General features: G+C 32.8%; 1 protein-coding gene across 10 annotated transcripts in view; it reads left to right on the top strand.

The window, feature by feature from the left end:
* Positions 1 to 25222, top strand: part of EPHA5 (EPH receptor A5) — a gene marked incomplete at both ends in the record, with an annotated part of 319089 nt that overhangs the window by 196329 nt on the left and 97538 nt on the right. For all 10 annotated transcript variants that reach the window (XM_079712446.1, XM_079712444.1, XM_079712445.1 and 7 more), the window contains 2 exons: positions 10151 to 10275; positions 22936 to 23095. In XM_079712446.1, the coding sequence (XP_079568572.1) occupies positions 10151 to 10275; positions 22936 to 23095 (285 nt within the window). The remainder of the gene's footprint in view (positions 1 to 10150; positions 10276 to 22935; positions 23096 to 25222) is intronic.

The following is a 25222-nucleotide window of genomic DNA, read 5'->3' as shown; positions in this document are numbered from 1 at the left end:
ATAATAATAATAATAATAATAATCCCAATTGTTTATATAGCTATTTAAGAGTAAGACCAATAGGAAGTGATAAAGGAAAAAAATAGGTTGTTTATATTTATGATGTGTTTATTTTGCTTTTTAAAATGCTAGATCAGTTTATATTATGAAAATCTTGAAGTAACTAAGAATTGAATTAAAGTTACCAGTTAATGGTTTTGTTATTGTTTGTGGCTTATTCTGTGGTAAACAAGACTTTACGTAATATGGATTTATAAGAAGAGATTAATTTTTCTCTTATGAAAAAACATGAGTTATGAGAGTGTTTATTGACCTAATTACTATTTATCCACTTTATAAGACTAATTGTCATATCCTATAATTGAGGTTTAGCATTGATTAAAGTTGGTAAAATTGATTAAAATTAAATATGATACTATATTCTCTTGGATATAATGTATATGAAGAATACTGTGTTGATTAAAGTTTTCCAACTGTGCCATGTTACTTGCTAAATATAACCCCACTTTATTTTAAAAGGATATTGTAAAAACGATTTAAATTCTGTTTATCATAAAATGAATATTGTGGTTAAGATTAAACTGTCATTGATAGTAAGGCCATTTTGTGTAATAAAAATTCTATTATAGGGTAATAAGAAGTAATAAATGAAAAACAAATTCTATGATAGTTTATTTGGTGTGGGATTAATTCATAAAGAGGCATGTGTCATTTTACACATTGTTACATTTAATATTTGTTTTGTAATTTGCATGATTGTATCGGAAAAACATTGACTATAAATGCCAGTGATATAGTTCTCTCTTTTTATTATTGCCATTTTCTTTTCTAATTAGCATCATTGCGCACATGTCTTCAAAACGGTATTTGATGCATATGGTTAATACTATTAAGTCTTATCACATCAAAATTACTTCTTTGCAATTAAGTTGCTTTTATTTCCTTCTGAAAACAATTCATTTTCAGTATCTTATGATTTTCAAGTTTTTGAAAATAAACAAACTATACCTAATAGGACATTTCAGTTCATAGGTTCTTTTTATTAAAAAGGACATCATCTTTCTATAAGTACTGACATTTAAAGCCAGTTTTTTTTGGAATAGTCTTTTGATCATATATCAAAAGATCCAGTGTAGGTTTTTAAGATGGAGGGATTGTAGGTTCTGTCTAAATGAGCAGATTGAATTTTTATTTGAGAAATAAACCTCTAAAATGCCTTTTTTCTTTAGAAGAGACCATGGATACCAGGTGTGATGAGAATGCACTGTAGTTATTTCTCTTGGTCTGGTGGTATCAAATGACAACATAGTAATAAATATATATTAAGTATAGAATAAGTGTATACCTCTATAATTTATATGCTACATATAGTATGAAATATAAAATATATGATATAATACTCAATGAACATGTACATATTTAAAAATATCTGCCCCACTTTTCCATTTTGACAATTTCAGATATGTTTATTATTTAATTCGGCAACTGCATTTCTCACTTACGTTAGGAAATCTAAGTGCTTGTTTTCTTACGTTCAAATGATATATATGTACTCAAAAGTAAGTATAGCAGAGTAGTCATTATATGTAGTTTCATTAAACCAGCTATACAAAAGATGCACATTACTCTCTTGCTATTTATGTATATATGTATATGTATATATAGAGTGTTATATATACAGATATAGATGTAGACATATTATTATATATAAATATACACATTTTATATACACATATATAAAAATATAATGAAATAAGGATGTATTTATATTTCATTAAACTACATAAACCCACACACATACACACATATTCATGTACACAGAGGTAAAATTCTGTCCAAACTTTGGCTTAATATATAAGGCAATTGCTGACAAATTACTCTCCGTAGATCATATTTTTAATAGTAATAATAATAGTAACATTAGCTAAAATTGAGATTTGAGGGGGAGCTCTAAATATGTTTATGATTTCCCCACCTAATTATAAAAATAGAAATGGCACAAAGTGACCAACGATGTGGAAATTACTGTCCAACAGATGGTACAAATGCAAGATCAGGATCAAACAAATTTTTAAATAACTTCAGTTAAAAAAAAAAAAAACACAAACTTTTAAAAGCCTTCCAGGATGAATTGAGCCTGACAGACAGCTCTTTTATATATAGACATTCTTAACCATTCCTTTGGTAATTGCTGCCATGTCAGTTCGGTCCATTTCAGTCAGCACTTTGCACTTGGAAGGAAACCATACAATTAAAGAATTGTCCCTGCTCTCACTAAGCACACTACCATATAAATAAAATCATTTTTTGCTTTTTACTTTGGGGTAGAAATTTTTCAAAAGATGGTCTAAAATTATATAAAGAAATAGAAGTGTTATGATAATGTAAAAATCAGATAATGTAAAATATTTAGATGATTCTACCTTTTTAATAATTGTGGAAGTTTTGCTAATAGTGAGACTAAAAGATGTTTTCTTTTAGAAAGAAAATAAGTGAAAATTCACATATAGGGAAAATTCAAGTAAACACAGTATTCCAAATGCTTGTTCATAATGTGAGGATAGATGATGATATAGTGTCAGTTTGCATCAGACACCGAGGCAACATAATTTTGGTCACATTTCTTTCTATTTAATTTTATCTTCCTGCCATTTCTCATGAATTGATTTAAACATTTAACATTTATTTTCCTTAAAATTGATTTTAAGTTAAGAATGTATTATAGCTTGATATACATTTACAACTTTCATTTATATTGCATCATCAGAGAATGGTACAATACAAAGACAAAAATATCAAGTCTGTAACAAGAGATTGTAGTCATTAATTTTTATAATATTTATTTCAGTCTACCTAAGCAGCAAAGAAGTAATTAACCATATAGAATTTTTATTAAAGCCACTAAATTTCAATTATAGCTAACCTATAAAAATTGATTCAAATTTTTCCCAAAATTAAAACTTTCAATATTATTTTATTACACTTTTCTAACTAATTCACATTTTAATAAATAGTCTTGGGGGGCATTGGGCGCATATGCTTTTCACTTCAAACCCACACATGTACATACACTTTAGTGTCTTTATTGGTGTATAATTGGTATGCAATAAACTGCACATAAAGTGTACAATTTGATAAGTTTTAGCATATCTGTATACCTGTGAAACATCACTACAAATAAGACAACAATCATATCCATTTCTCTCAGCAAGTTTACTCATGTCCCTTATTAATCCAACTAAAAAGAATACATACTGTATGACTCCATTTTAAAACTCTAAAAAAAAAAAAAACTCTAGAAAATCTATTGTAATAGAACGTGGATAAGTGTTTATTCACCTCTTATCAAAATTTGTGTGTGCCTAGGATCATCCAGAAACTGTTCTAAAAACTAAGCAGACAACAGTGAAAAAGGCACAGAGTTTTCTAATTTTATGGAGATTATAGTCTGGTTGGACTAAAACAGATTGCTTGAATGAACAAACAAATCAGTTTACAAAAAGTACTAATAGGTCAGGAAAATATAAAAAGAAACAATTCCCAAATGAAGAAAGACAAATATGGAATCAGACATCAAGATAGCAAGGCAGTTAGAGTGAGCCAAAGGTTTAAGAAATCAACAGTTCACAAAACAACACTGATCCAGTTTCTTGCCTCAGGTTTCCAAGTTTGTATAATTTTGTTAAAAGAACTGATCCTAGTATTGTTGCATTCAATATTTCCCAAAATTAATGAAAAAATAATTCAGCTAGAGTGTTTATTAAAAACACAGAATCCTTGGCCCATTCTGACCTCTTGAGTCAGAATTTCCTGGAGTGAAGCCTAATAATCTGTATTTTTAAAAAATATTGTCCCAGACCAATCTGTGTAACAAGAAACACCTAAATATGATGAACTGCGTGGCAAAGATGAGTGGAAGCTTCCAGCTAGCAGATATTGACAATCCACTTGGCCAGATTTTGACCTATGTAATTAAATATAAGATACATTTATTTTTAAAGCTTGTGTATAAATAAACTAATACATTACTCATGTGGAGGGACCTTTGGAGGAAAGTAAAATAAGTGCCATCTGAGAAAGTTTTAACACATTTGTGGATTGTCACAGACTGAAAAGATTTCAATATTACCTTATTTATCTTTCTCAGTGATTTAAGATTCAAATTTTATGTGGATAGGTAAAATATTAATACATAGAGATGTATTAGTTGTTTTTTTTAATAGAAGTAACCAATACTTGAGTCTATCTATAGTTTATTTTTGTCTACACAAATAGCATTGTGTACAGGGACTGATGAACGGTATTTTCTTATTCCATGTAATACAACTGAGTTTCATGTTTTCATCATGATAACTTTCTTTTGAATAATGAGACAGACATCAATCTATATTAAGTGAATTATTAGTCATTTAATTAACAATTAAAAATTCAACACTTTTAGGTCTTTAAAAAAATCTGTGATGATGAAGGAAGTTTACCTATAACTATTTATTTATGTAGAGTTGTGAAATCCACTGGATGTTGAAAATTAAATATCTTATCTGTATAGGTACTTTGCCTTTTGATCTCACCCACCCAACATTTAGAACAGTGCCAACTTTAGAGAAGAGGCTACATATAATTTTGATTGATGAAAGGTTGAAAGGATTAAGGAGTTAGAGAGAATCTGTTATTGAAGTCTTCTTAAACAATTGTCTAATATTTTAAAACTATTAATACAAACAGTGTTGAATTGGTACCTATCCTATACCTGTACTGTAATACAGAATCAGACTGCAGTCTTATGAAAAGTTTGTATCATTGTTCCTATTTTAAAGATAGAATTTACATTCATAGTGGTTAAGTAACTTAAACAGAATCACTCAGCTAGGACATGCCTGGTTGCCAAAGGATTTGAAGCCAATTCTGCTTGACTTCAAGGCTGTCTGTGTCATGGCATCCCTTCCCATCTAAGGACACTGTGCCCTAAACTAGCTTCTATATTTGAAAAGTTAGGATGATATGTTGTTTTACATAACAGCAGACTTTTGTATGTCATTGCTTGTGCCATTGAGATGTTAGAGATTTCTATGTTATATCATTATCAATAAGCCAAACAGACACAGATTGGCAATTCTGTAACCACTAGACACATATACTGGAATTAAACAATTAAGTAAATGGATGGCAGATAGTGGGAGCCACTGTTGAAGTAGGAGGTTACAGATAAGTTAGGGTGAAGAAGCTAGAATAATCTGTGTGATAACTGATTAGAGTTGGTGACATCAGTTTATACTTATGTCTAGCTTAACATATATATATATATATATATATATATATACATATAGTTATATTTAGAAATGTTTACAGATATACACAGGTTAACATACACCCATTTATTTCCTGGCTTTGCCAGCTGAGAGGGCCAAGAAGCAAAGCCCCAGTAGCAAGGAGCACACTTATCCAGACCTTGGAATTCTCCAATAAAAGAAACCAGTGTTCCTAGGAGAAATTACTTATTCTAAGATTGAGGACAGTAAATAAACAAGATGGACCTAGTGCATCTGGTCTTGCAGTGCCAGGGGGAAAGAAAGTGATGTAGAAAACAAACAAAAAACAGACAGAAAAACCCAGGATGTTGGGGGTATGTCAAAGAGACATAGGAGCTAACTGAAAGAGTAATCAATGGCCAAAGCTTTAACAATATGAGAAAAAATAAAGTATTAGATTATAAGCTAAAGTATAAATATCCCTTGTGTCTGTACTCCACATGAATATAAATAAATGATTAAACAAACAAACAAACAAATAAGTAAATAGGTTGAAGAGACAATAATTTGGGCAGATCCTGAGTGGGATACTGGGGTAGTAAAAGGATAATAAGTAAAAATAAGGAAATCTGAATAAAAATGAACTTTAATTAATAATAATGTATCAATATTGGTTCATTAATTGTGACAAATATACTGTACTGTTGTAGGAAGCATCTTACAACGTATTTTTTTTTAAATTCTTATCAGAGTATAGTTGATTTACAATGTTGTGTTAGTTTCTGTGGTACAACTAAGTGAGTCAGTTATACCTATACATATATCCACTTTTTTTTAAAAGATGTTTCTAATAGAGGACATTAGGTGTGGGATACAGGGAATCTCTCTGTACTACTTTAATAATCTTTCTATAAATATAAAACCATTCTCAACTTAAGTTTTTTAAATTCAATTAGACAAATTAGCCCATAATGGGAAATGTTACTAAGGGATAAATATCTTGCTTTATTATAGTGGTATTCAAAGTTCACCTCCAATATAGAAGCTACAATACAGAAACCATTTGGGATGTTTCCACATAAGATGAAACTTAGAAGCTATGTAAATTATTTTGTTCTATTCACAACTTGATTCCTAGTGTTTTTGTTCTGCTTACACTAGGATGGTAATAGTTTTATGATGCAACATCATCCAGAGCAATTTTACAAGCAGCAATGCTCTGTGTCATAATTCTCATTTTGTTCCAGGCTTACTTAATAAATGGTTGAGTAGATAAATAATGAGTAGAAGGTATTAGTGAGGGAGATGAATGAAATAAATTAAACATGCCTTGCTATTGACAAGTCTGGTTACAGTTATTTTAATGTACATATTATCTGTAAAATACTTTGCAGTAGGGTAAGAGTGCTTCCATTTACAATTTGCACATCATCATTGTGTCTCCAGGAGCTGTCAGTGTCCCCACTTTGATCAGCTTTACACAAATGATGCAGAGATGGTCTCGTCACAGAGCAAATTCTTCTGAATTACTCTGAGCTGAGAAGTGGTTTCCTCTTCTCCCTCCATTCTGAACCATGATATAAAGGGTATTATTTAGCCTCTGAGACAACCAAGTTGGAAAACAATGGTGTTTATTAAATCAAACATTCTTTGAAAGCCATACAGTTTATGTTTAACTTTGATGGATGTAAGTAAATAACAAAGAATTCCACTTTAGGCTGGTTATGTCTGTGTTGATGTTTATTTTATAGCTTCAGGTTGAAATGGTTGATTATTTTATTAAAGAATTGATTGCTTTAAAATAAAGCACAAATCTCCAAATAATAAGATCCCAGTATATGCACGTAAGATGAGACAAACTCGGTGTTGAATGATACATGATGATGTATGTATTTCCCATTCATTCATTCATGCATGTTTCCATTTAAAAAAAAATTATGAAATATCTACATGCCAAGTAATTTTCTGGTGCTGGGAATATAGCAGTGAACTAAACCAAATTAATTCCTGCCTTCATGGAGCATACATGTTAAATGCAATTATGAATAGAAAGTTGGCAACACTATCAATTTATTAAATGAAAACTGATAGCTACCAACAAGAAATACATCAATCAAAATGAGAATGTTTGCAATGTAGTAAAATGAGTGAAGAACTTTAAAGGCAGTCTTTGTCTGGATCTTTACTAAAGTATAATGCAAAAAATATATAGTGGTAATGGGAAAGTGAGTATAGTTTATAATTTAAGATAATTCATAAAGATATTCACTACTGAACAAAGTACATTAAAAAAAATTCTACTGTCTTCCTTAATTCTCTGTTCCTGTTTCTGTCAGTAAATTTGTTATTTTGCTACAAACACTATGATGAACTAGGGGGCTTATAGCTTCCTCTTTCTTGTTTCCATGTCTTCTGAACGCTTTGTCCACAATACCAAATGTGGCATGATTTTCCCTCATGAGGGAATCAATAGGGACTTCGAACTTATGCCAAAATGTGACTGTGAGAACCACCAGTCCAGTAAAGTTTCCGTGGAAGTAAATACACTGCAATTTCAAAACTTCTTTTAGACAATTTTAGCTTTGTATGCACACTATGTGTTCTGTAGTAGTCCAGAAAATTTGTGGACCTGGACATGTTTAAGAAAAGCAGATAAGGCTGAAATTATGCATCCTCTGAATCTGAATACCACGAAGTACTATGATTATAAGAATAAAAGTACATTTTATAGTACCAAAGTCATCACCACCCTATTATGAGTACATAAAACACTAGAAAACACTAGTTAACAAATTTTGCTCTTACAGAGTATATCTGTCTCTATTTTAATTTTATTGAAAGACACTTCACACTTGTTTCCTAGATGGGTTTGTGGACATAATACATAATAAAAAATAAAGGTTTTCTCTATATTTGATTTTTTACCACCAGTCATTTATTCATACATATTTATGGAATCCTTCTCTGTCCAGGTGTTGTTCTAGATCTAGGGATTCAGCTGTGAATTAAATAAACGATATCCCTACCTTCATAAAAATTACATTTTACTTGAGAGGACTGAAAAAAGCAAATACAGAATTAAGATATGAATATCAGATGGTGGAAGTTGAAGAACTAAGGAGAAAAATAAAACACTGAAGAAACAGAGGGCATGGCGAGGTTAGGGGGGCTGAGGTAGAGAGCAGACAAGAAAGGCCTCAGTGAGAAACCCGGAGCAGAGAGAAAGCCCTGAAGTCAGGGTGAGAAGCACCTCTGAATAATAGGATGCAAATACAAAGATCCTTAGGCAGTAGTGTGTCAGAAGTGCTTACAGCCAGCCAGCCAGGGTAGAGTTGCTAAAGAACAGTAGCAGGAGATGATGAGGTCAGAGACGTAGAGAGCCATACGGTAGTGATGCTTGTATGCATTTGCACATTTGGGTTTCACTCTGCAGTGAGACAGAGAGACACAGAGGAGTGACAGGATCTCACTTCTGTTTTTAAATGATGAGCCTCTTCCCCACCCCCTTGTCACACTAGTATGGGGCTCACCAATCAGTTCTAAACTTTGTTCTTGCTGTCTGTTGCTCAAAGTGGTGACTCTGATTTGATTACATTTTTGGAGGTGTAGAAAAAATAATTAAACATGACAAATTACAGTGTATTACTTTGTCTGAACACTGCTGGAAATTAAAATAGTTAGAAATACTATACATATATATGTATATAACATATCTTTAAATTTTAATCTCACCAGATGTCTAATACTGTTCACATAGGGCTAAGCTTGTGGTTATACACTACTCACTATGACTAGCCTCTTTTCCATCTTATTATATGTATACATTATATAAATATATATGTATATATAAAATATAATGTATATATGTTATGAAATATGTATATACATATATATTTTATATATAAAATATGTATATTATATATTATTTCTCTATCTCTTTATACATACACACACATATTATATGTGTGTGTTTGTATATATATATAATATATATATATACCATTCAGTAGTCCATGATGGTTTTTTTCCTTGGTTGTCTATAAAAGCTGAAAACTACAAAAATAAAGGTTACCTACATCAAGAAAAGTATTTGTCAATACCTCTTTATGGTGTCAAACCCAGAGTCTATACAAGTCTTAGCAAATTGATAAAAATGGATGTTGAAATAAATATTCATATGTGTGTGACTTCAAATTCAAAATATTCAGATATACCTAAAATAACATATCTTTTTTCTATTTTCATCAGTGTCATTTAATAGACACTGGCAAATAGCAATGAACACCATAAGCGATTGTGATTTCTATTGAAATATTTGGGGAAATGGAAATGAAGGAAAATGTCTCTTTTATTTGCTATTGTTTTCAATATATTAACACGTTTAATAGCATATTTTTAAGAAAAACTCCACTATATTTAAGATATGAATTTTCAGTGGTTATAGGACGCATATGATTTCAAAAATAAGAAATTATAAGAGTTTTAATGTCGTGAAAATGTGGTAATATAGATAATTATGTATTATTAGTGCAATGGGATATATTATACAGAGTCCATAAATTTTAGGAATATAGAATATACATAAGGCCATCAAGAACATCTTTATTCTATAAAAAGTAAGATAGTTTATGTATCTAAATTTTATAGAGAAAATGTAGACTTAAGATTCTATGTGACTACAATTTTATTATAGAAAATTCTCAGGATATTAGTTGATTTATATTTTTTAAAACACTTCAAAATCTGTAAAAACTTGTATATAAAGTATAATTGTTTCCAAGCAAAATGAAAATTTAATTATTTGGGATTTTTATTATTCTACATGTCAAGAATGCCCAATATACATTATAGACAGGTGTAATTTCAAGGCTCTGTTAATCATGCTACTCTTTATTTTGCAGCTCCCTCTCCAGTCACCAATGTGAAAAAGGGGAAAATTGCAAAAAACAGCATCTCTTTGTCTTGGCAAGAGCCAGATCGCCCCAATGGAATCATCCTGGAGTATGAAATCAAATATTTTGAAAAGGTGGGACTAAGAATAAAGAATATCCTTTCTCTTCTTCTTCTTTTTTTTTTTAAATTTTAGCAACTGCAGTTATCCAATTTGTAGAAAAGCGTGTTGGAATTTTATGTGTAAATCAATGACAATTGACTTGCAGTCATGATTATGAAGGCTGGAAGTGTACAGGGAGCATTTCATTCGTGTTCTGCTGCTGCCAAATAGTTTACACTGCCAGGATACTGCTGTAGAGTCTAACATTAGCTTAACTAGGGTTCACAGCATTAATTAAAAGATGAAGTCATAGGACATTTTCAAAGTGTCCTAAACACTGGAGTTGTTAACCTTCAGTAGTAACTGCAGTGTACCACAGGGAAAAACATATTCTTATGGTCAGTAACCCTGCATAATACCTATATTATTAAGGAAGTATAGGCAGATAAGGTGTATATGTACCTTATAATTTAAAAAAATCTATAACAAAAATCTAACACTGTAGCATAAAATTTATTTTTAAAATGTGAGGGCATAAAATTGGAAATGTATGCTTCACATTCCCTATAGTTTCTTGATTTCCTCTTCTTCACTGAGTTGGCTCCTAGGTCCACTCTCACATGTTTTGCCATAATAGTTGTTGAAATCTGAAGGCAATAATCATCCCTCTTCCTCTTTTCTGAATCCACAACCAAATGAGCTATTGATAAAGGAATAAACAGGTGGAAACTAAAGATGAACTTATAATTTCTAAAGCTGGACTGGAATATTTGGCTTAGATATGTAGCCACCTTGTTGCTTCCATGTTGGAAGTGACAACTCCCACCCTATTTTACTGTGATTTTTTGTACAGACTAGATCTGAATGGCATACACTACTTAGAACAACCTGAGTTCTAACAGACCAGGTAAAGATAAATGAGTGCCCAAACTAGTCTCTAAGAGGTGGATAGGAGACCCTGGCCCAGACATATGTGTCCTATGGAAGTAGGAGTATAAAAGGTTGCTGAAATAATGCAGAGAAGCAGATCCCAAAAGAGAAGGGAAGGAAGGGCTCAGCCACATTTACCCAGTTGCTTCTCCCAAACTCCCAGACATTGCTCCTTCTCTCTTAGGGAAGAATGAAAAGGGTGGAAGTTCAAAAACTTACTCTGCAATACCTAAGAAATTGTCCAAAGTAGAACATTGGAAACGAGAGGGGAAATGAATGGTCCCACTTATACTAATGCAAAAGTATCATGAGAAATACTGATATCCTGTTAATGAAAGTTACTTCAAAATTCAACATTCCATTTATATGCATAGATGAAAGATTATAGATACAACATTGAAATACATTGAAGTAATTCATAGCATTTGTTAAAAAGCTTTCTTGCAACTGATTTTTTTTTAAATAAATTTTATTTTTTACTTATTTGGCCGCATTTGTTTTCGTTGCTGCACACAGGCTTTCTGTAATTGCTGCAAGCAGAGGCTACTCTTCATTGCAGTACATGGGCTTCTTATTGTGGCTTTTCTTGTTGTGGAGCATGGGCTGTAGGCACGTGGGCTTCAGTAGTTGTGGCACACGGGCTCTAGAGCTCAGGCTCAGTAGTTGTGGTGCACGGGCTTAGTTGCTTCACGGCATGTGGGGTCTTCCCAGATCAGGGCTCAAACCCAGGCCCCCTGCATTGGCAAGCAGATTCTTAAACACTGTGCCATAGGGAAGTCCCAATTCATAGCATTTTTTAATTGCTTCTTTCATCATTGACTCAACAATTACCCGTGTAGAGATACAACAGAGAACAAAACAGCCAAGTTTATGTGGGGGAGAGTGAGGTTATCTACATTCTTTTTAGGTTTTGGATGTCTATACAATATTCATATATTCATTTTATAAATAGATAAATAAAAGCTCAATTATCATGTTTGAAATAGTTGTCTCTAGGAATGATTTGCTGGTGGCATTACATGTAGCTAGTGTATTATTAGTAAACACAAATGAAGATACTTATATTTCAGATAAAAATATATTATTTAATACATTATTCACCAAGAGTGTCCTAAGAAAATACTTCTGAGACAAAGCTATGTTGCGATAAGATTTACAGTGTTTACCGAAAAAAAAATAGGGTAAATCAAATAAAATGTTGTAATATTAATACCCTCACTGATTCCCGTTTCTCTGGGAGTAGTGGTCCAAACTGAATTGCCAATGCTAGAAGTCTACAATTTAAGCACATGCTGTATCCAAAAACAATTGGTTAAATTAATGTTTACATTCCTTTTTCAAGTTTTTGTAAGCTTTATTACTGCATACTAATGCAAAGCTAGGCATATATATATATATATATATATATATATATATATATATATATATATATATATATATATATATGAACTCTTTTGTAAACATTTTAAGTTTCCAGATTTTTATTGTGATTAAAATTGATTTTAAAAGAAGTTGAGGTGCATAATGACATTTTAAAATAACTCTACTATGAAAACTATATATTTGAATATACATATCTTAGCTTAAATAAAGTTCAACAGCAGGACGACTAAAAGTTTAACAAGTACTTGTTTTCCTGCATAGTTTTTCTTTACCTGAAACAACTAACTGGACCAATGAGTTTGTTTTTCTATTTTTTTGTCTTTAAGGGAATTGTCCTGATTTTTTTCCCCTTATGTGTAACCTTCGATTGTTTTTACTCTTACTTCCCAGTATATGCATGAGTCTCATATACACAATATTCATTAGGAGCAAGTATTTATTTATTTTTTTTAAGCTGCTGCTTCTGTTAAAACAAGGAGTTACTCAACAAGTGGTGGGGCAGACAAGTGGTGGGGCATTCTATTAATGTTCATTCTAATTAATTTTATCCATGTTGTGGAAATATTTTCTTTATAGTTCATATTTATATTTATTTCAGTAAGATTTGGTTTTACATTTAATATTTTATATTCAAAGCTGTATTAATACATTCTATTATCTGCATAACTGAAAGTGAGAAAAATGATTTGGGGAAAAAAGATTTCTATTCATATTCTCAATAAATGAATAACAAGTTGCCTACCTACATGCTTTTAATGCAGCAACCCTCATATATTATTTTGGGGAAGTTAACTTTTGGTCAGTGTTTTCCATTTTACAGAGAAGATACTAATACCCGACTTTTTGCCAAGCAAAATTATTGAACACACCGGTAAAATACACAAAAAGGTTGGGTTTTTTTTTTTTTTAACACTTTAAGAAGAAGAAAAAAAAAAGGATAATGAGCTTTTATACCATGTATTGAGGTGGGGGTCCTGATGATAGGTTTCCAGAGCTCATTTTGAATCTTCAGAATGATACCACCAATTTATTGGATGGCTCTTGGCCAGACACAGGTGGCAGAGCTTTCCAGGGCTCACACATTTGCCAGCTGGCATTTCTGCCTGTGATTGCCCTGCTCTAATAGAGGTCATTGGGCCTCTCTGCTCCTGCATGGTGATGGGCCTATTGCCATCTCTTAATTAAAGACAGAGGCAAAGGGAAGCTGCCCTTTGGCAGGGTGTTTGCCAGCTGTCTCCTTCTGCTGAGGCCCTCCCTTCACTGCCTGTGAACAGTGTTTGCTAAGCAGCTGGGGAATGTAGCTCATTTGCTCAGCTGGGGCATGAAGACAACAAACCACTACCCTGACCAAGGACTTGGCAACATTTGGTTGTGGGTGCTGAAGATGTGTATATAGGTTTGTGAAATGGAGGAATTTATGAGGATGATTTAAAGGAGTGGATCAGAAGCAAATTTTAGAAGATAATTCGAGGATTCAAAATGTGTATTTATGGGTTTTGATCCCTAAGATATATTCGCTAAGTCTCTTCAATAATATAGTATTCAACTAACTCAAGGAGACAACGTACCATTAGACCCACAATAAGGAACCACTGAGACATACTTAATGTTAACAGATAAATCAGATAGAATGTTGTATAATTTTTTATAATCAACTGATGTTAGATTATACATTATGTCAAGGAACAGCATTCCAATTTCCTTGCAATGATTTTTTTTCTATTTTTGACAAAATTATCAATTTTTACTTTTTCAATAGTTAAAATCATGTAAGCTTTTAATTTTTTTTTCTTTTCAGTAGAAGAATTTGCCATCATACTATAGGGTAAAATCAAATTTACCTAGAAGCTCTAATGCTCAGAAGATTGTGCTGGGTGCTATGTATATTATCTCTATCTCTGTGTCCTCACAGAGTCTTGATAAATAATTTCATCCTATTTTAAAAAAGAAAAAAACTTAGGTTGAGTTGCATACACACATTTACACATGTACTTGGTTAATAACATGGTTGGAATTCTAACCCTGATATTCCTATGCTATTTTTCATTTAAAAAAATCTTACTTTATGTATAAATGTTAATACTTCATGTAAAAATCCTAATTATATCAAGTATACCAGAATCATAACTTCAGTTTTGTCTAGATTTTTCTCATGAACTCAAATTCCGTTTAAACAAAATGCAAACAGTAGCGAACGTATACTTTATCATTTTTTACTGAAAATTACTGATTCAATCACAGCCAAACTGGAAAGGATAATATTACTAAGAAACTCTTACACATTCAGTCATAAACTTGAGTGTACTCAGAGTATCAGTAACCTACAATAGTTTATAGAAGCTATTTACCCCTTTTAAAAGGAACACATCAAGAAATTGCCTGCTTTTTTTTACTGTTCTACCCCTAGCAAATAGAAGGGGTAATAGAGTACACAAGATCAATAAATATTTCTGAGTGAAGAAAATGACTGACATTACTAGGTAAAACTTTATAGAATTTATTTTTCTACTTTAAATTCTTTTAAAACTCTAACAAAGTTTCCTAAACACTTTAGAGACTAGGCACTTAAACTAACGTGAGCATAAAAAAACAAAGATCAATTGTTTATGTAGACTGAATCAGAAAAACATATTTGGATTAGAATTTGAACCATATCTATCTAGAGAGAAATTTGGATATACATAATCCTAAGAAAATTTTATATGTTTTGAATGTATTAAATGAGGAATGGTAAACTGCTTTAAGGGAAGAATATTTACCCATTGTTTATTTTAGATTGTATTGGTGGTAGCATAGAATATGGTTAGAAGTTGACTTTGATGTGTCAAATTAGAAGAATATTAAAATAATAATTATGACAATTAAAACATGTGCTTTACAGTTTAATACATATTTTCACATGCATTACCTATTTCATTCTTACAACATCTCTGTGAGGATATCCAGCCACCAATTTTTATCCCAATTTTACAGATAAGGAAACTGAGGATAAAAGAAAAAATGGGTTTGCCGTGTTTTAGCACGTGATTTCTGTGTTCACACTAAAGGCACAGCATGGCATGCTGTAAACTTCAAGGGACAAAAAATGTGGTTTGCATTTGTTTTACTTTTTAATAGCATTATGAACATTAAATAATAACCTTATTCCCTACTAGAGTGCTTGAGAAGTAAATGTTATTTTCTTATTTTCAATGTTTTTCACTCATTTAGGAAAAATAAATCCTTTGCATGTTGTTTCCCTTCGATCATTTTTAAAAATCAATACATTTTTTCTACTTGTAAAGACAAAATTCCCTGAAATATTTAGAAAATAATGATTTACAGGCACCAATAAGTTATTTTAAGTAAAGGCCAATTCTTAAAAAAGGGGAATAGGGCTTCCCTGGTGATGCAGTGGTTGAGAGTCCGCCTGCCAATTCAGGGGACATGGGTTCATGCCCTGGTCTGGGAGGATCCCACATGCCATGGAGAGGTTGGGCCCATGAACCATGGCCACTGGGCCTGTGCATCCAGAGCCTGTGCTCTGCAACGGGAGAGGCCACAACAGTGAGAGGCCCGCGTACCGCAAAAAAAAAAATGGTGGAGGGGAATAATATCTCTAACCATAACCTATCTTTAATTCATCCTATAATATCTATCAGAAATTTACTACATGTGAAAAGACCTTAAGGAGAAAAACAAACTTAGCCAAAAATTCACACAGAAAAACATAAGGGAAGAGAAAGTTCAAAGCATGGAATGTGTATTAAATCTTTATGTATCTAACACTTTATATTCAGAGTGGTAACTTCAGAAATAATGAGGAGTTATAGATGGTTTGTCTAGACTTTTGTTAGCAGTCAAAATAGGAATAGTTCCTCTCTGTTTCACTTTCTAAAGCTATCTTTTCAGTGACTTTTGCCCCTTCATCTCCATTCACTACTAACCCAGCCCAAATACATGAAAGTGAAAAAACGAAGTTTTTAAAAAGGAAAAAAATATTTTGCTTATGTGAAATTTTTCTTTAAAACTCTCTGTTTCAACTTAATGAGTTAAAATTAAATTTCTCCAGTGAAGTTCACATTCCTTCTCCCAACACCTAAATATGATTAGAAATCAAATTCAAGGGATTCTGCCAGTGCTCTTCATTTGGGTTGCAACTCTTCCCAGAATATCTGGCCTCCTGGCCTACTATATCAGATTTTGGAATCACCAAGCCTCCACAATCATAGTCTTGGTGCTGCAGCCGGGTGTCAACCCTGAGCCTCTGAGGTGGGAGAGACGAGATCAGGACATTGGTCCACCAGAGACCTCCTGGCTCCATATAATATCAAGTGACAAAAGCTCTCACAGAGATCTCCATCTCAATGCTAAGACCCAGCTCCACTCAAAGAACAGCAAGCTACACTACAGGACACCCTATGACAATCAACTAGCAAGACAGGAACACAGACCCACCTGTTAGCAGAGAGGCTGCCTAAAATCATACTAAGGTCACAGACACACCAAAACACACCACCGGATACAGTCTGGCCCACCAGAAAGACAAAATCCAGCCTCATCCACCAGAACAAAGGTCAAAGTCCTCTCCACCAGGAAGCCTACACAACCCACTGAACGACCCTTACCCACTGGGGACAAACACCAAAAACAAGGGGAACCATGAACCTGCAGCTTGCAGAAAGGAGACACCAAACACAGTAAGTTAAGCAAAATAAGAAGACAGAGAAATACACAGCAGATGAAGGAGCAAGGTAAAACCCACCAGATCAAAGAAATGAAGAGGAAATAGGCAGTCTACCTGAAAAAGAATTCAGGGTAATGATAGTAAAGATGATCCAATATCTTGCAAATAGAATGGAGAAAATAAAAGAAACATTTAAGAAAGCACTAGAAGAACTAAAGAGCAAACAAACAATGATGAACAGCACAATAAATGAAAGTAAAAATTCTCTAGAAGGAATCAATAACAGAATAACTGATGCAGAAGAATGGATAAGTGACCTGGAAGATAAAAGAGTGGAAATAACTACTGCAGAACACAATAAAGAAAAAAGAATAAAAAGAACTGAAGACAGTCTCAGAGACCTCTGGGACAACATTAAAGGCACCAACATTCAAGCCATAGGGGCCCCAGAAGGAGAAGAGAAAAAGAAAGGGACTGAGAAAATCTTTCAAGAGATTATAGTTGAAAACTTCCCTAATATGGGAAAGGAAATAGTCAATCAAGTGTAGGAGGCGTAGACAGTCCCATACAAGATAAATCCAAGGAGAAACATGCCAAGACACATATTAATCAAATTATCAAAAATTAAATACAAAGAAAAAATATTAAAAGCAGCAAGGTAAAACAACAAATAACATACAAGGGAATCCCCATACTGGCAGGACATATTTAAAGTGATGAAAGAGAAAAACCTACAACCAAGATTACTCTACCCAGCAAGGATCTCATTCAGATTTGATGGAGAAATTGAAACCTTTACAGACAAGCAAAAGCTAAGAGAATTCAGCACCACCACACCAGCTTTACAACAAATCCTAAAGGAACTTGGTTGGCAGGAAACACAAGAGAAGGAAAAGACCTACAATAACAAACTCAAAACAATTAAGAAAATGGTAGTAACAACACACTTATTGATAACTACCTTAAATGTAAATAGATTAAATGCAGCAACCAAAAGACATGGACTGGCTGAATGGTTACAAAAACAAGACCCATATATATGCTGTCTACAAGAGACCCACTTCAGACCTAGGGACACATACAGACTGAAAATGAGGGGATGGAAAAAGATATTCCATGCAAATGGAAATCAAAAGAAAGCTGGAGTAGCAATTCTCATAGTAGGCAAAATAGACTTTAAGTAAAGACTATTGCAAGATACAAAGAAGGACCCTACATAATGATCAATGGATCGATCCAATTAATCAATCCATTAACAATTGTAAATATTTATGGACCAAATTTAGGAGTACCTCAATACTTAAGGCAAATGCTAATAGCCATAAAAGGGGAAATTAACAGTAACACAATCATAGTAGGGGACTTTAACACCCCACTTTCAACAGTGGACAGATAATCCAAAATGAAAATAAATAAGGAAACACAAGCTTTAAATGATACATTAAACAATATGAACTTGTTTGATATTTATAGGACATTCCATCCAAAAACAACAGTATACACTTTCTTCTCAAGAGCTCATGGAACATTCTTCAGGATAGATCATATCTTGGGTCACAAATCAACTTTGGTAAATTTAAGAAAATTGAAATTGTATCAAGTATCTTTTCTTACCACAATGCTATGAGACTAGATATCAATTACAGCAAAAAATGTGTAAAAGTACAAACACATGGAGGCTAAACAATACACTACTAAATAACCAAGAGATCACTGAAGAAATCAAAGAGGAAATCAAAAAATATGTAGAAACAAATGACAAGGAAAACAAGATAACTCAAAACCTATGGGATGACGCAAAGGCAGTTCTTAGAGGGAAGTTTACAGCAATACAATCCTACCTCAAGGAACAAGAACCATCTCAAATAAACAACCTAACCTTAAAACTAAAGCAATTAGATAAAAAAGAAGAAAAAAACCCCAAAGTTAGCAGAAGGATAGAAATCATAAAGCTCAGATCAGAAATAAATGAAAAAGAAATGAAAACAATAGCTAAGATCAATAAAATTAAAAGCTGGTCTTTGAAAAGATAAAATTGATAAACCACTAGCCAGACTGATCAAGAAAAGAAGGGAGAATACTCAAATCAATAGAATTAGAAATGAAAAAGAAGAAGTAACAACTGACAGTGCAGAAATATAAAGGATCATGAGCGATTGCTACAAGCAACTATATACCAATAAAATGGACAACCTGGAAGAAATGGTCAAATTCTTAGAAAAGCACAACCTCCCGAGACTGAACCATGAAGAAATAGAAAATATAAACAGACCAATCACAAGCACTGAAATTGAGTCTCTGATTTAAAATCTTCCAATAAAGAAAAGCCCAGGACCAGATGGCTTCACAGGCGAATTCTATCAAACACTTAGCGAAGAGCTAACACCTATCCTCTCAAACTCCTCTGAAATATAGCAGAGGGAGGAAAATTCCCAAACTCATTCTATGACACCACCATGACCCTGATACCAAAACCAGACCAAGATGTCACAAAAAAAGGAAACTACAGACCAATATCACTGATTAACATAGATGCAAAAATCCTCAACAAAATACTAGCAAACAGAATCCAACAGCACATTAAAAGGATCGTACACCATGATCAAGTGGGATTTATTCCAGGAATGCAAGGATTCTTCAATATATAGAAATCAATCAATGTGATACACCATATTGACAAATTAAAGGAGAAAAACCATATGATCACCTCAATAGATATATAGAAAACTTTTGACAAATTCAACATTTATGGTAAAAACTCTCCAGAAAGTAAGCATAGAGGGACCTTAGCTCAACATAATAAAGGACATATATGAAACACCCACAACCAACATCATTCTCAATGATGAATAACTGAAACCATTTCCACTAAGATCAGGAAGAAGACAAGTTTGCCCACATTCACAGCTATTATTCAACATAGTTTCGGAAGTTTTAGCCACAGCAATCAGAGAAGAAAAAGAAATAAAGGGAATCTAAATTGCAAAAGAAAAAGTAAAACTGTCACTGTTTGCAGATGACATGATACATGATAAAGAATCTTACATATGTTACCAGAAAACTACTAGATCCAAGCAATGAATTTGGTAAACTAGCAGGATACAAAATTAATGCAGAGAAATCTCTTGCATACTTATACACTAATGATGAAAAATCTGAAAGAGAAATTAAGGAAACACTCCCATTTACCATTGCAACAAAAAGAACAAAATACCTAGGAATAAAACTACCTAAGGAGACAAAAGACCTGTATGCAGAAAACTATAAGACACTGATGAATGAAATTAAAGATGATACAAACAGATGGGGAGATATACCACGTTCTTGGACTAGAGGAATCAACATTGTGAAAATGACTATACTACCTGAAGCAATCTACAGATTCAGTGCAATCCCTAGCAAAATACCAATGGCATTTTTCACAGAACTAGAACAAAATATTTTGAAATTTGTATGGAAACACAAAAGACCCCGAATAGCCAAAGCAATCTTGAGAAAGAAAATCAGAGCTGGAGGAATCCGGCTCCCAGACTTCAGACTATACTACAAAGCTACAGTAATCAAGACAGTATGGTACTGGCACAAAAACAGAAATATAGATCAATGGAACAGGATAGAAAGCCCAGAGATAAACCCACACACATATGGTCACCTTAACTTTGATAAAGGAGGCAAGAATATACAATGGAGAAAAGACAGCCTCTTCAATAAGTGGTTCTGGGAAACTGGACAGCTACATGTAAAAGAATGAAATTAGAACACTCCCTAAAACCATACACAAAAATAAACTCAAAATGGAATAAAGTTCTAAATGTAAGGTCAGACACTGTAAAATTCTTAGAAGATAACATAGGCAGAACACTCTAAACATAAATCACAGCAAGATCCTTTTTGACCCACCTCTGAGAGAAATGGAAATAAAAACAAAAATAAACAAATAGGACCTAATGAAACTTAAAAGCTTTTTCACAGCAAAGGATGCTATAAACAAGATGAAAAGACAAGCCTCAGAATGGGAAAAAATATTTGCCTACGAAGCAACTGACAAAGGATTAATCTCCAAAATATACAAGTAGCACATGCAGCTCAATATCAAAAAAAGACAAACAACCCTTTCCAAAAATGGGAATAAGTTCTAAATAGGCATTTCTCCAAAGAAGATATACAGGTTGCCAACAAACACATGAAAGGATGCTCAACATCACTAATCATTATAGAAATGCAGATCAAAACTACAATGAGGGGTGGGAGGGAGACGCAAAAGGGAGGGGATATGGGAACGTATGAATATGTATAACTGATTAAATTTGTTATAAAGCAGAAACAAAAAAAAATCTGATGAGAAAAAAAGAAATCTACAATGAGGTATCACCTCACACCAGTCAGAATAGCCATCACCAAAAAGTCTACGAACAATAAATGCTGGAGAGGGTGTGGATAAAAGGGTATCCTCTTGCACTGTTGGTAGGAATATAAATTGATACAGCCACTATGGAGAACAGTATGAAGGTTCCTTAAAAAACTAAAAATAGAACTACCATAGGACCCAGCAATCCCACTACTGGACATATAACCTGAGAAAACCATAATTCAAAAAGAGTCATGTACCACAATATTCATTGCTGGGCTATTTACAATAGCCAGAACATGGAAGCAACCTAAGTGTCCATCTACAGATGACTGGATAAAGAAGATATGGCACATACATACAATGAAATATTATTCAGCCATAACAAGAAACGAAATTGAGTTATCTGTAGTGAAGTGGATGGACCTAGAGACTGTCATACAGAGTGAAGTAATTCAGAAAGAGCAAAACAAATACCTCATGCTAACACAAATATATGGAATCTAAAAAAAATTTTTTTAAAGTACTGAAGAACCTAGGGGCAGGACAGGAATAAAGGCACAGACGTAGAAAATAGAGTTGAGGACACAGGGAGGGGGAAGGGTAAGCTGGGACGAAGTCAGAGAGTGGCATGGATATATGTACACTACCAAATGTAAAATAGATAGCTAGTTGGAAGCAGCCACATAGCACAGGGAGATCAGCTCGGTGCTCTGTGTCCACCTGGAGGAGTGAGATAGGGAGGGTGGGAGGGAGACGCAAGAGGGAAGGGATATGGGGATATAAGTTTATGTATAGCTGATTCACTTTGTTGTACAGCAGAAACTAACACACCATTGTAAAGCAATTATACTCCAATAAAGATGTTAAAAAATAAAAAAATATATAAAATAAAATTAAAAAGGAAATCTAATTCACTAAAGATAAAAGGCATAAGTCTTACCTGGCTGTATATCAGACATTGTCACCTTCCTCTATAAACAAGCAGCATGTTAGTTGCACTCCAATAAATCATTTATGAGAAAAACAAGCTCACAATTTACAATACTAAATTAGAGTTTGTAAAATAATGTGTCTCCTAGAAATTTTATTTTTAAAATTTACATATCTGTTTCTGCCCAAGGCAAGTGTGGCGGATGGGTGGAGAACATATCTTACATCTATGAGTTCTAGAAAATAGTTTAATAAGGTTCTACATAACTAACACAACTAGGATGCATAGGATTTTGTTTGTAAAATATCATATTTGTACTAATAGCAAATCTATTAGTTTCTGATTTTTTTCTTATCTTTGATTCTGTGATTTTCTGTCATTAATAATTCATTATTTGACTTCTTTTTATTGCATATACATGTGTAATCCAAGGACCAAGAGACCAGCTATACAATTATCAAATCTAAAGAGACAACTATAACTGCAGAGGGCTTGAAACCAGCTTCAGTATATGTCTTCCAAATTCGAGCACGCACAGCAGCAGGCTATGGTGTCTTCAGTCGAAGATTTGAGTTTGAAACCATCCCAGTGTGTAAGTCATTTTAATTACTGTCAACTCATATCTCCGTAATGGTTACCAGAAAAGAGTCATTTGATCAATACTCTCCCTGGGCATTCTGTCAGTCTCCCGCTTCTTCTATCTCTCTCCCAGGCATTACTCCTTCAGGTAGGAAGCATCTGTCATGCTATTATGGGAGGTTAGCGGGTTAACACATCGGTCCCCGATCCTCAAAGCATTTAGTCTACAGGGAAATGAAACATCAGGAGAGCCTTAAGAGCTGTTTAAACCTTGCTTTTAAAGACTTTCTTTCCACTGTTGCCGTACTTTATTGAATTATGCCATTTACTTTTTACTTGTTTTATTGAACAATGCTACTAGGCTTAGTCTTTCTATGAAAATTCCACAGGGAACTTTCATTAGTATTGAGTTTGGCAAGAAAATGGTGCTCTAATGAACCAGTCTGATTGTTTTGAAAAAAAAATCAAAATCTCTGGCAACATCTCTGAGTGGAGGATCCAGAAATATTTCTGGAAAACCCTTCTTGTACCTTTCTTTTCATAAAATAGTAAAGATAGCATGAAACTTTTTCTTCTTTAATGTCAAACAAAATATTTAGATTACTTACTTGTACTAAAGCACACATTTAAAGTAGGATTAGGAGAAAGCAATAACTTGCCTTGTTTATAGATGAAAGAACTGACACTATTAATGTCTTGTTACAAAGAAAATAACACAGAGAAGTAGTGTGAAATGTCAAGTATGTGTAAATGTATTTGTTTGTACATATACAATACACACACACACACACACACACATATATATATATACTTTTTTAAAGTCAAGTTTTGTAAGAATTACTTATTTTTAAATGAAGAAAATAAAATGCATGTTTCCTCCCTTTGAAAACCAACAAAACAAGACCTTAATTATCAGATTTACTTTGTAATGATTAAGAGAGCTATTAAATTAAAATTTTCATAAACCTATATAATACAGCTCTTTAGAAAATGAAGACATACTTCTGTTTAAAGCATGTTTAACTGAATTATCTAAAAAATAATTTTTATTACTTTAAAAATAGCTTTCTAAGTATGACCTCACTTGATTTTATACAGATTAGGGTGCCATGGTGAAAAATGATAAATTATTTTCTTTCCATGCAAGGAAAGTCCCATGTCTGAAGTTTAATTGACATATTGAAATTTAAATATTTAATGCTATTTAGAAAAGAGTTTTAAATAAATTTCATATGAATTGATGTAATTAGTCAGAAAATTTCCATAATATTGGCAATGGATTATTCACTCTCATACCTTGGACCCTGATCTTGATTTATGATGAAATATGTATTATATAAGCTGGCCATTCTAATAGGGCTTGTTTCTATTTGTGCTTATGTGCTTTGCCAACTCTGGGAACAAAGTCATAGAGTAAATAATATCTCACAATATGCTCGAGTGCTTGGATAATTTTACAAATGAAAAATCTCACTTTAAAAGATTATAAAATTATACTTAGTTTTAGGATGTTGGCATGTTCAACAACTAGTTTTTCTTCAGACTATTTTATGTTCTTTCCTTTATTTTTTTTTTAAATAGTAGTTTCCAGGTATGCCAATACCCATCAATCTGATCATTGAGAGAAATAATATGAGGTCATTTTCCATATAATTTTACAAAGTCTCACCTGAAACTTTCTTTTAAATATTTTCCTACATAACTTCTAGAGAGAAAGAAATATCACACAAATATTTTTATTACAAAATCACATTTTAGTGTTATTATTAATAGATAATGAAAATATTTTAGGGATGTATTGCCTCAACTTTAGTGTAGAATTTTATTTTTACTTGCTTATGTGTACATGTATTTGCAAACAATTTAAGAATGAATTTTTCTTTGTACCAAGTATCTGTTACATACCAACTCCCTTTGACCTTCATGTAGAAATCTTCTGGATACAATTCAGAAAGAATGTGTTCAGCCCCTGTTATGTGTTTGGCTTTGCTAGACTCTGGAGAAGTATACATGAATAACAAGTGGAAACTTCTCTCCTTAGAATAAGAATACAGACTGTTTACTTCTGAAGATTAGAATGCTTGTGTCAAGAACCATTTTAGGATAATAGTTTTGTTCATTATTTTTTAATTTGTCATTA

Source organism: Hyperoodon ampullatus (assembly GCF_949752795.1).
Source record: "Hyperoodon ampullatus genome assembly, chromosome: 1".
Lineage (NCBI taxonomy): Eukaryota > Metazoa > Chordata > Mammalia > Artiodactyla > Ziphiidae > Hyperoodon > Hyperoodon ampullatus.
Note: the sequence above shows the minus strand (reverse complement) of the source record. Positions and strands in the feature narration are given on the sequence as shown.